Source organism: Bactrocera dorsalis, chromosome 4 (assembly GCF_023373825.1).
Source record: "Bactrocera dorsalis isolate Fly_Bdor chromosome 4, ASM2337382v1, whole genome shotgun sequence".
NCBI classification, from domain to species: Eukaryota; Metazoa; Arthropoda; class Insecta; order Diptera; family Tephritidae; genus Bactrocera; species Bactrocera dorsalis.
Genome location: NC_064306.1, coordinates 1212422 through 1225869, shown reverse-complemented (window position 1 = coordinate 1225869; position 13448 = coordinate 1212422). Strand labels below are relative to the sequence as shown.

General features: G+C 35.4%; 1 protein-coding gene across 1 annotated transcript in view; it reads right to left on the bottom strand.

Annotated features, from left to right (window-relative positions):
* Positions 1-13448, bottom strand: part of LOC105230419 (TWiK family of potassium channels protein 7) — a 163114-nt gene that overhangs the window by 98631 nt on the left and 51035 nt on the right. The window contains exon 5 of the mRNA XM_049454276.1: positions 7381-9127. Coding sequence (XP_049310233.1) covers positions 8382-9127 — 746 coding nt within the window. The 3' untranslated portion in view covers positions 7381-8381. The remainder of the gene's footprint in view (positions 1-7380; positions 9128-13448) is intronic.

Below are 13448 nucleotides of genomic sequence, written 5' to 3'. Positions count from 1 at the left end.
TAATAAACAAAGTATTAATTTTTTTTTTAATAAAAATTTAATATTAAAATTTTTTTTAAATAATAATAATATAAAAAATTGTTTAAAATAATTATAAAAAAAAATTCAAACGGGCGCAGTAAATAATTAATAAGCCATAAATGCAACTAAAAGTTTTCAAATGATGTTAAATATAGTCGAGCAAAATTATAAACGTCAGGAAGTATTAAAAAAATCATATATTGAGTAGTCGAAAAAGTCTTTTCGTATTTCTGCAACGACATCTATTGCCAAAATACGAAAATACTTTTTCGACCACCCAATATATTGTAGCTGTCATGGACTAAACTAACTAAAAAAAAACGCGCGAAAAGTTTACTGCATTATGTACAAAACAAACTCTAGGGTTAGGTGTGGCGTATGAGTAACACAATTTTTCAAATGATGTTCAATATTGTCGAAGAAAATTATAAACGTCAGGAAATATTAAAAAAAAGAAACATAAAAGAAAGTTGTCATGCGGTACAAAACAAACTTCATGGTTAGGCGTGGCGTATGAGCGACACACTTTTCTAACTGGTATGGCATGTCGTATGAGTAACACTGTTTTTCTAATTTTCATGCCGTTTGCAAGCATAGTGAGTATATTTTCATTTATTTTTCAAGTGATTTAGTGATTATCCCTCAGCGTTAACACGCTGGCATTGTTTGTTATTGTTGCAAATAATTGTGTGTATTTAGTTTGATATTTGTTAAACTTTTTCAAGCAACTGTTAATGGAAGTTGTGCTTTATTTGCCGCTTTTCCACTATTTAGCGCTTTTTATTAGCTAATTATTAGTAATTATTTCTAAATTTTTTTACTTTTTTCCATTAGCATTAACTCAGCTTACTGGTTACTGCTGCACACACATTGACTCATTGACTAGCAGTTTTTACATATTTTTTGTGAATACAAAATATTGTTGTTGCTTTTGTTGCATGCTTATTTACACAGTTCGCACCGCAATTGCTTTCACAAATGTTTTGCTATTTGTTCAAACACATTTATATAGTCAGTTATCGCTTATACCCGTTAATCACATTTAAGCTAAATTTTGTTGTTGTTCGATTTGTTTCCAATTATTGTTGCTATTAATTTAATTAATTCACACATTGTGCTCACTGATGCAATTCCATGCAAATATTTAATTTCATTTAATATTTTTTCGCTCTATTCTTAAATTGAGCATTAACCTAACCACTTACAAATACATTCATACGTGCGCTATTGTTGGTATGTACACAGGTAGCTACTATATACATAGACTGAGAAACATACGCTATTTGCTTGCATGAATTAAATTATTCAATTTTGGTTTAGATATTTTAATTAATTTATTTTAGTATGGAAATTTGCATAAAAATTTGCACAAACACACATATGTACATAATACCACATACATACATACATACATACGAAATGCATATGCGTTGCTGTGTTAGTGCTCAACCTCAACTATTATTTACATTTGCCTTCACACATTTCAATTTCTACCGCAATTACGCTCACACACACACACACACCTATACACACACTAATACAAAACCAAAGTAAATTAACGCTTTGAGTGCCAAAGCAAACAATTTTCAAGCACAAAACGTAAAAAATACGCTCTCGCCGCACCTTCAAAGGCAAACTTACATTTTTCTGCGTTTCAAGCGCCCGAATTCACACTTTAAGCGAAAAGTTTAAGTAAAAATGGCGTAATTAAGGCAGACTTAAAAGAAAAATTAAAAACAAACTGAGACCGCAATTCATTGACAGACTAAAACTGCATAAAAAACATGCTAGGAAGAACACAGCAAATATCCACGACAAAAAGACGCGCATAACAAAAGCATTCAGAGCAAAAAATGAAAAAAAACAATAAAGAACCAAAAATAGAGCGCTCCGCATTTGTTTGTATGTGTGTCCTGCCATGCCGCTTCTGGCTGCCTTTGTTGACTTCATTTCGCGACATTTACAGGCGTAAGCATGGGTGTTTGGGCCAAAAAGTCTGTATGGTGGGTGTTAACCAGGACGTATGCGTAACCGAGTGTGTGCCTGGTAGCGCGACCATCGCGGCAGTGGCACACATAATTTCTCAGCTGTCGGACATTTGTCGTCGCTGCCAAAGATGAATATGTGGGCGTGCTGTTAGTGTGTCTGTGTGTGTGCGCGACTGTGCGGTTTATTTAGTGGCGAGTGTAAGCAAACGTGCCCCTGCACACATATACATTTGTGAGGTTGCGGGTACTTTTCGAAAAAAATAATTTTTTTTATACATTTTGGAGGTAAAAATTTAAAATTAAACCAGTTTTCATAAATAACAAAATATAAAAAATTATAAAATAGGCTTAAAAACTGTTGCTTTTTTAAGGCAGTCGCTATTTCCTGAAAAAAAAAGTTTCTACATTTTTCGTAGTTTCAGACATATTGGGATCGTTTTTAATAAATATTTTTTTGGTAATATTATTATGAAAAATTTGTGCGAAATTTTCAATTATGGGAGATAAAAATTGAGAATAAGTCTATTATAAAAAAAAAAGAAATAATAATAATTTAAAAAATTAAATAATTAAAAAAAAATTAAATAAATTAAAAAAATAAAATGATTTAAATAATTTATATAATTTAAAAAATTTAAATAATTTAAAAAAATTAAAAAAGTTAGAAACTAAAGTTAGTTTTATGTAAAGTTTTTAATAATACTAAAAATATAATTAATACGAAACATTAAAAAAAATAAAAAAAATTAATAATTAATAATTAAAAATTTAAGTATAAAAATTTAAAACACTTTTGCGGTGCTCAAAATTAAAAAAAAAGTATTCGAAATAATTTTTAAGCTATAAAAAAAGTATTCGAAATAATTTTTAAAAATTAAAAAAAAAAAATTTCAATAATTTTTAAGAATTACAAAAAATTCGAAATAATTTTTAAGAATAAGAAAAAATATTCAAAATAATTTTTAGGAATATTTCTTTTCTAATATGATAGATAATGTGTACATACAACTACTCAAATAAAGAGCACTTTTGCGCAAATGATACTGCTTATAATTCAACAACTTCTAAAATTTTCAACCACAGCAAAAAGAACTAAAAACTATGCTAACTTTACTGCCACATTATTTTATGCCTTCAACTGATCTGTTTCTCCTTTTCGCAAGCGCCTGCTTTGCTTCGCATTACCAGCAAAAGCTCAGTTGGTTGTCTTCATTTCTGCTTTCATATTTGCTGTCTGCAGCAGTGCATGAAAATTTACTCCATCCCACACAAGCGGTCTGTATTTCGAGTAGCAACAACACTAACAACAAAAATAGCGCTAACAGTGATGGCAGCGACGCATCACATCACTTCACTTCGCACTTCACCTCCTTTGCACAACGAAAATAGCAAAGAAATTGGAGCACTTCTGGTTTGCAACTTGCTCACACACACACGCACATGCAGTTAAGTGAGTGTGCGCTTGCATGTGTGCGACATGTCAACATTCGCCTGCGAAATTTCACCAGTTCAAGCATATTCCACACCGAGCCACACCGAGCCGAGGCGAGCCAGCCTGTAGTACATCATGTCGCATACGTAATCAACATGCGAGCTTACGTGTAATGGCGGTCTCCGATAGACGGTGAAGTGCCAGTTGCATGCAATTCTGCAATTCACTTCAAACTCCTCGCCACGCCACACAGGAATGTATCTTTCTAGACACATGCACAAACACATACATACATACATGTGCATATGTGGCAGTTTAGTCAAGTTTCTGGCATTTTTCGCTTGTTTTTGCCCACCCTTCTCGCTTTTCGCTTTTTCTATTTTTAGTTTCTGTTTGCTGGCAGTTGTTAGTTTTGTTGTTGTAGCTACTGCTGTCCTACTGTGGCTGAGCACATCGCCCAGCCACTTGGAATTCGCTGAGCACGATATTTGTGTCTTGAGTGGCAATGCAACGACAGTGGGTCAAGCAGCGCACAGAAGTACACAAAAAAAGTACAAAAAAAACTTCTGACAAACAGAACTGAAGTTGTTTGTGAACAGTTTTCCAATTTATAAGTTATTTGTAAATTAATTGAAGTGCATAATGCGAATAACAAATTACACAATGAGGAATTTGAAAAAAAATAATAAAAATAATACCAAAAAAGAATTCTTATGTAAGAATTAAAAAACTTAAAAATTTTAATAAAATAAAAGTTCAAAATTTTAGTTTTAATTGCAAAAAAAAATTAAAAAAAAATTAAAAATTTTAATTTGAAAAATCTTAGTTACGATTTTTTTTAAATATTTTTTAATATTAATGGGTAACTTTAATTTTTTTATGTACAAGAAAAAATTAAAAAAAAAATTTTAATTTTAGTTTTATTTTTTTTAATCAAAAATTATTTTTAAATATTTTTAATTGGTAATTACAGAAATTGAAATGGTTAAAATGGATACAAAATAAGAAAATTAAAATTTTATATTTTTTTTAATTGGAAAGAAATTATAAAATCTAATTTTAGTTTAAATTATTTTTAATAATTAATAATACTAAAAAATGAAAAATTTTAATAAAATAAAAGTTCAAAAATTTAGTATTAATTAGAAGAAAAAATTAAAAAAAAAAATTAAAAATTTTTAATTTTGATTTTGAAAATTGAAAAATTTGAATTTCAATTTTTTTTTTCATATTTTAAATAGATAATAAGAGTGCAATGGTTAAAATGGATACTAAATAAAAAATAAAATTTTAAATTTTATTTAATTTATTATTTAAATTAACTTTAATTTATTATTTAAAATTTTTGATTTAAATATATAATTTGAACTATTTATTGTTTTTAAATATTCTTTAAAAAAAAGTGGAAAATAAGCTATTTTATATTATTACTTAAAAACAATTTTTATTGAAATTTAATTTCAGTTTAAGTAATTTTTATTGATTTTTTAATTTTTTTTTTTTAATTTTTTCTTTCAAAATTTCTATTCAAACTAAACTATTTGTTATTTTTAACTGTTATTTATTTTTTTAATTTTTTTTTTTAATTTTATTCAAACTAAACTAAATTTTTCTTCAAACCAAAACTGTTATTTTTACAACTGTCTACAAAATATGTGAGTTCATTCCAGAAATGCCAAAAATAAATTGCCGAAATATTACGCTCATATTTTGGAAGCATTTTAATAAAATTCAAATATTCTCGCCAACCATTTTTCAAACTAATAAACTGTGTTAGAGCACTACTAGCAGGTCTATAACTCAAAGCCAACTTAACCGAATTATATGCGAGAAATTCGTATGCCCACACACATACACGCACACATACATACATATGCATGGCTAAAAGTCAGCTTATGTGGCTAACCCGACGGACTGCATCCTATCACAGGCAATTCATAAATCTTCTCATATCTCGAGCTGAGCTGGCAGCTACCATGTATGAGTGCAAATATGTGTGTTCGTGTTTGTGTGTGTGTGTGTGACTGCCGACTAATAAGACATCTCAAAAGTCACTTGAAGACAGTAACATCATAAGACTGGAAAAAATTGTGTCAAAACCACAATGGCAACAGTGTAGACAGTGCGCCGCAAAGTATGCTTAGACGCAAATAAATGCACAGCACACATACACATGCATTACATGTGGAGTATAAAAATACATTTACTCATAAACAAATACATATACACGTATACTAATACATATACTCATACATGTGCGCGCATGTATGTGGGTGTGGTAGTGCAGGCTGTGTGGCAGCTTGAACCTTTCATTATCATTTCCATGACAGCGCGTTTGTATGTGTGTGTGTGTGTGCATGTTGGCAGGCAGCTGAAGTGGTCAGTTAGCAAGTATGCGCCGCAAAGTATGCTAACAACTATCAGAAATATAAAATATACAGTTATTTGCGGCTACGAGGGTCAGCTGCGGAGAAATATGTCAACGCTGTCGCCGGCTCACCTCATTACTGGCACACAATACACGACAAATACTACAACAAATTGCACGAACACAAACGAAGCGTGCTGTATAAACGGTATTTATGCGACTGTAGTGGTGCAGTGAAGTTGCCCAATCGGTTGACCGACTTCAGTTTTTAACTAGTTTCGGTTAACGTTATTCAATTTAATTTAATTAAATTTATGTAAGCAATTTTTATATGTCTGCTTGCAGCAAATAAACCAGCACACACACACCCTCATCTGGCATTTATGTTAATATAAAACACATGGCTTTTTAATTAAATAAAATGTGGCAAATTTAGTGGCTGCTGATGTATGTATGTGAATGCCTGCAAGTGTGCGTAAGTGTGTGATTGTGGTGTTGCCAACTAGCTGAAATATTTGTGCTGATTGCTTGCGATAGTTGTGCTCGTCTCATTTACGGCATATACGCACACATGCACACACACGCATCGGGTATTATTTCATATAATTGCTCGTATCTTAATTGTATGATCTTTGGCAGCCACAATAACGGTATGTATTTGAATTTAAATTAATACGAAATTTGCATTTGTCGAGTTTTCGCTTGGCAAACCTGATTGTTTGTTAATTAGTGAGTTGTCATGCCATATTAAAGGCGAAAATTCAAAGCAAATTTTAAGCAAAATGCGGTGGTTAGAATTTTCAAATATAAATTGAAATTATTATAGATAAACATAGTAAAGTTTAGGCATTTTCCATTATATATAATTTTAGTAATACTATTTAAAGAGTTTCAGGAACGTGCTGAGAAAGAATGAACCACAAAACAAAATTTATAGAGACAGCAAACAGAAGGCACATAATAACTTATATCATCTACAAATACAAAACAATCTCAAAAAAATTATAAAAATAAACAAGAACTTAAGTTAACTTCGGTTGCTCGAAAGCATAGTAACCTTTATATTGGTTACTTGAAAAACTTCTTTCGTATTTCTAATCAAACTTTAAGTTATTTTTTTTTTATTTGGACTATAGTCTATGCCATGGTGGTCCCATGCCTATGTGGTCCAATATCGGCGATTTCGACAGGCGTGAAAAGAACATATGAAAATTTCAAGTTGATAACTCGAAAACTGTAGAACTAGTTCGCATATATACAGGCGGGCGAACAAAAACTCTTGACGCTGATCATTTGTATATCTCTGATGTTTCTTTTAACATTACAAAACTTAGTGGCAAACCAATTAGGATATAAAAATAATTAAAAAATGCGTAAATATACAATCACTCACCACATTCACATCTCAAATACTAATTCAGTCACATTTAGCTAAAATCTTAGAGTCTATTCCAACTTTAAATTATTTATCCTACTACTACGACGCGTCAATTGGCTTTCATGCGTTAAAGTTAACCTCAACCACATTCTCACAGACCAAAAGACCCACCCACCCCTTTTGCTTGACTTACATTTACATTATGAGTCTCAAAGTTGTGCTGATGAACATACGCTTGCGCCTTAGCTTAGTATCAAAAATGCCGCCGCCGCACACTCACACGCGTATCACGTCGCCTGGTGTCGATTTCGACTTGGTCGTCAGTTCACTGAGACTGCCAGCCAGTGAGTCGTGCTCGTTGTCACTGTCTAGGCCCGCGCTTGTGCTCGCCGCCGTCGTTGCGTTGACTGTGGACGCCGCGCCTGCTGCGGCGCCACCCAAGCTGTCATCCAGCATTGTGGGCGCGCCCATGGCCGCATATGCTACCGCAGCATCGTCAGCTGCCTTGTCGCTTAGCAGCAGGCTGTGCGGTCATCTCAGCGATTCGCGTCACATAAAGACGTCAGCGCCAGCGCCGATCATGCCGCCAGCTTTGCGCGGCGTCGTCGGCACGCCGTGTGGACAATGCGTCGCTGTGCTGGCATTCGAAGTGTTCACACCTGCCGCCGCTGCTGCCGCATTCATAGCTTTCGACTCGTCCTCGAAGGTGACCATTTTCTCGCGTGGTTTCATAATGATCTGCATTTGCTGCGGTGGTGGCGGTTGCCCTGTGCAAATGAGCGTCTGTGGTGGGCCCAGCTGCAGAGCGTGCGGTAGACCGCCAGCCATACCCATGCCGCCACCGCCATGTTGTATGGTTGGAGAGTAACGGCGCGCCGGCGGTAGCGCTAAATCACCGACACCCGACAAATTGAACTCACTAACGCTGCGCGGCACGAAATACTCCATGTGGTGCTCGGGTATGCCTGTGGAGCGACGTATGGGTGTGTTGCGTTGGAAAGCAGAACCAGCCGAACGCCGTGGCAGCGAACTGTACTGTGTGAGCGTATGCGCCGGTCCGAAGAACATCGTCTGGTGGTGGCCAAGTGTGTTGCCGCCAAAACCGCCAAGTTGCGCCGGCATATTGGAGTTGCCATTGCTGCCGTTTCCGCCGCCGCCACCGCTCAAGGCGAGCAGCTCAGCGGCAGGTCGTTGTCAAGAGGACTTCGGCGTAACTGCCACGGAGACAAGCGCAACGTCCTCGCCTTGCGGCATCACATGATCTTGTACGCTGAACTTGCGCAGCCACATGACGATCTCTGTTTGTATGAGACTGAAACACATGGCCACCACGGCCATGCCGACGAGTATGTACGCAGATGCGAGATACAGCGTGAGGTTGCCGGTGGGCGCCAATTCGCCGAAACCAATGGTGCCCAGCGAGGTGAAGCAGAAGTAAAGCGCCTCTAACACGCTCCAGTTTTGCAGTTTATGGAAGAGCACTGCGCCTGAAGTGACGTAACAGACCAGCACCATGACGCATATGGAGATGGGCACGCTGGGGCTGTGTGTTGACGCGTGCATACCCATACCTATTGAGCCGCTGTGATGATAGGCGGGCTTGGGCAGTCCATAGTGATGCGCAGCGGCGGAATGTAGCTTCCCACTGCCACCGCCACTGTGATGATAATGTTTATTCGCACCTTTACCGCTGTCATTCGGTGGCAACTTACCGTTGCCGCTACTAGCGCCGCCGCTACCGTTATTGCCTGTATTACCAGCGCCGCTGCCGCTGCTTACGGCGCTTTTGGAGCGCGCTTTGCGGAAGAGGCAGCGCATGGCGGCGGAGAGACCCTCACCCATGGCGGATAGGTACAGCAGCACGATGGGAATGCCGAAGAGCGCGTAGATGAGCGCGGCGATGCGACCCCACTGCGTGCGTGGCGAGATACCGCCATAACCTGGAAAGAAAGAAGAGAGACATTTAGTGCAATAAATAAATAAATTCGTTTTTATAAACTAATCTAACTTGGCGCTTCTGTTATGACACCCGTGAGTTAATTTCAAGACGCTTGAAAAATGCAATTACGCGCTGTAAACTACGCAACACCAAACTTGAATGTCTGTGGTTACTTTGACACGCCCTTGTAAAGTATTTGAAATGCTCCTTTGAAGAGGTTATCGCATAGCGACGGGAAGGCATTTCAAATCATAGTCATGTGTGGCCAATGGGACATTGCTGACTAAGTTTCGGCATTGTTTGATCTTATTGGTCCAAAGAGCTTTCCATTGCCAGGCAATTATAGAACTATAAAAACTCTTCCAAGTTGATAGACACGATCTACTACAATTATCACATGGATGCCGTTAGCGAAAAATGAAAGAAGCCTCTTTGGAAAACGAGAGAAGAGTATCAGTCCGTTTTCCTGCTGGGTCATCGCAGACCCGTTTGCGGTAAACGTAGTCAGTTGCCTGCTTTGTTACGCTAATGTAGACATAAACATATACACGACGTGCAAATCTACATATTTTATGTATGATTATACACACACGTACTCATACACATATGCATATATATATTAATAAATAGCCTTTCAGGCTTTCCAACAGCTACAGGCCCATTTCCGCTAGCGAATCTGCCACTTAAGCAACTGTTACTAAATACCATACTTTGCCGTAATTTAGCCACCGGGGCAGCGCCATGAAGACAGACAATAAACGCGCACACATACACACGCGTACAGGCATTCATGCCACACTGAGCGCCTTGTAAGCTGGGTGTGTGTGTGTGTGCGTAAATTTGGTCAGCCGGGTATATTTTGCAGGGATTTAACGTCGGTCAACTGTTGCGAAGTCACGGCAACGCCGAAGGGGCAAAGTTGGGCACTAAGTGTTAAGCTCAATTTATCCCAGCATGTGTGTGTGTGTGTCGCGCTGGTTCAAGTTTGCACATATGCCGACACTTAAGCGCAGCGCTGCGGCACTCAACCAAATGCACATACAGACACACATTCGCGCGACTGACACACGTGCGGCTCGAGGCTGTGACCGCACGTTCCGCTATATCCGGACCCTTCATTAGCTTTTATGCTAATACTTAATTTTACATATAGACATGCGTGTACAACTTTTATGCAACTGTAGGGGTGGTGTGTGTATAACATATATGTATATGTATGTATAATGTATAACATTTGCGCTTTGATGAGACATTTTGCTAGTTTTCATGTACATCAACGACGGACAGCTGCCTTTGTGCAACGTGTGTGTGTGGCCGTGCGACCTCAAATGGTGGTAACTTTTAAAGTGAATTACCGCTAAATGCCGGTAGAATGGAGTTCTAGGAAATTTTTGTTACTGGTCACGTCTCACTGGCTTAATTGTGGAAGCTGAAATTCAACCGCTTTCAAAATTACAATATTTAACGGATGTTATGCATATGACACGTAACTTCAAAATTTGTTTGAAACGCTTTAGTGGCAAGCGAAGACTCTCATATGGCAAAATTTACAAAATTCTTCTATGCATATGTAACTTTATAAGTACAGAATTGAATTTAAAATTTAAAAACTTTAAATATAAAGCAAAAATATTAAAAAAATAACAAAAAAAATTGTCCCACAAAATGAAAAAAATCTTTCTAGTGAAACAAAAAGTGTAAATTGTTTATCAAAAAAATTCTGACATCCCGAAACAAGTTTTTAATTTTGTCCCAAAGTTTTGGGTTCAATAAAATATGTTCCAAGGTCATTTTATTTTTTATATTATGTTTTTAAATACCTAATTCAATTAAAAATAAATGTTTTTGCTAAGTTTATTCATAAAAATTACCTCATTTTAATTGTCCCAAAATTTTGGTTTCTGTAAAATTTGTCCCAAAGTCATTTTCCTTTGATATTATTTTTCTAAATACCTAATGTGATTATAAATTTATGTTTTTGCTAAGTTTATTCATAAAAATTACCTCATTTTAATTGTCCCAAAATTTTGGTTTCTGTAAAATTTGTCCCAAAGTCATTTTCCTTTGATATTATTTTTCTAAATACCTAATTAAACTAAAAATAAACGTTTTTGCTAAGTTTATTCATAAAAAATACATCATTATAATTGTCCTAAAATGCTGGTTTCAATAAAATTTATCCCAAAATCATGTACATTATATATTATGCTTCTAAATTCCTAACTCAACTAAAAATAAAAGATGGTGCTAAGTTTGTGCATAAATATAACTTCATATTAATTGTCCCAAATTTTTGGTTTCAATAAAACTTGTCCCAAGTCATTTTTCTTTGATATTTTTTCTAAATACTTTTAACTAAAAATAAAAACTTTCATTTATGTCAAATTTTTGGTTTCAATAAAACTTGTCCCATATAGACTTTTTCGACTACCCAATATCAACATTTTGAACTTCTATTTCCAGCAGGATTGCATTACTGTGTTATATTACAGCTCGTATGTAAGTATAATGTCATGTATGGAAGCGAGCAAATCTTGACTAAATGCAAGGCAAATAAAAAGTGGCCTAAAACGTATGGTCTCTTCAGCCACTCGGTTGAAACAGTAATTTTTGGCATGAAAGAATGGCCACAATTACAACCGTAAACGCACACATACGTTATTCCTGTGTACACATGACCAGCTGCAGGCAAACAACTACTATTTTACACGCTTTTTATCACTTTTGCTGTCATTTGTGTAGCAAATAAAAAATATTTACAATTTTCTCTTGCAACTTGTTGTTGTAGTTGTTAGTCTCGTTTTCCCTTTTGTTATTATATTTTTTCTAGCCTTTTTGTTGCAACTTATTTGTGCTGTGGTTATTGTAATTTGAATTGCTACGCTTGTTGTGTGCTTTTATGGTCCCTTCCAATCTAGTTGCCTAACAATTTGCTGCCATAAAAACAACAAAAACACATAAATGCACAACAAAAGCAAAAAAAGGAAAGCGTCGAGAGGCATAGAAGTCAAATTCGTTTAAATAAAAACCGAAGCTGCACGGCGCAAAAAGTTTTACGGCACTCACCGCCACAGTGGTTCATTCGTCACAACAAAAACAACCACAAAACACTTTGTACGCACACATACATATGTAAGAACACGCACACACGCAGCCACTTGCATAGTAGCGTGTATCATATGACAAGCGTTGCTGTTTTGGTTGGCGCTTCTGGTTAGTTGTGTTGTTAGTTTGTCAGTTTTAATGTGGAAACTTTTATAATTGAGTAAAAATTTCTGTGCGTCCACAAGTTATACAAATATGCGGGCATGTAAATACAGGCATGCCCATAAATATTCATAGAGTACACCCACATAGCTTATGCGTTGATAAGAGAGACTCACGAGTTGTGCTGTGCTACAGCTAAGCATATGCTTGATGATGCCTGCGCAAAGACCGGTGCTTAGTTCAGTAACACAGAGTGACTCAGAATTTCTATTTTATGCACAAATGATGCCTTTAAAAGACTGAAAAGCATGCGCTTTGACAAAGATTGCATAAATACAGAAATGTGTTTTTTTTTTATTTAAAAAAAAATTTTGGGACAGAGAAAATTTGTCCCAAAAATGAAAAATGCAAGTTTTTCGTTGTATTACGCTTGAAATTAACTTAAATGCATAATATTTTGAAATTTTTAAAAATTAAAATTTTGGGACATATATTTTTTATTATTTTCCTGATACATTATCAGGCTTATAATCATGCTAAACACTTAGATATTTCATAATTTTGAGAATGCATATTTTGGGACAAAAGTTTTTGGTATACCTTCTTTAATTTTTTTCATTAAAATTTTTGTATAACTTATTACTTTATTTTTGAAGTTGAAAACAACGAAAACAAGTAAAATAAACAACACAATGTGTCTTAGAAAATAAAGAATTTTGAAATTTTTGAGAATACAAACTTTTTGGGACATATTCATTTTCAAATTTTAAAGATAAATTTTTGTAAAGCTTCTATTGTAAACTTAATCACTGAACACCTAGAAATTTAAGCATTTGTGGCGCTTGCAGTTAGAAATATAATTTTGGGACAATTTTTAACTATAATACGTTTTTTACTTTTTGCTGCTCCACAATAAACATATCTAGTGTCTATATTTGCCTGCATTTCCTCACTGGGTTGCCACACTAACATTAATTCATAGAGAAATAAAACTTTATCAACTAAGTCCATATCAATGCAAATATTTGACCAAAAACGAACGGCAATTCGGGTGTAAATGACAGTGAGCATATGTAAAATGGAGAACAAAAGACACTGAGAAAGAGTATACGATA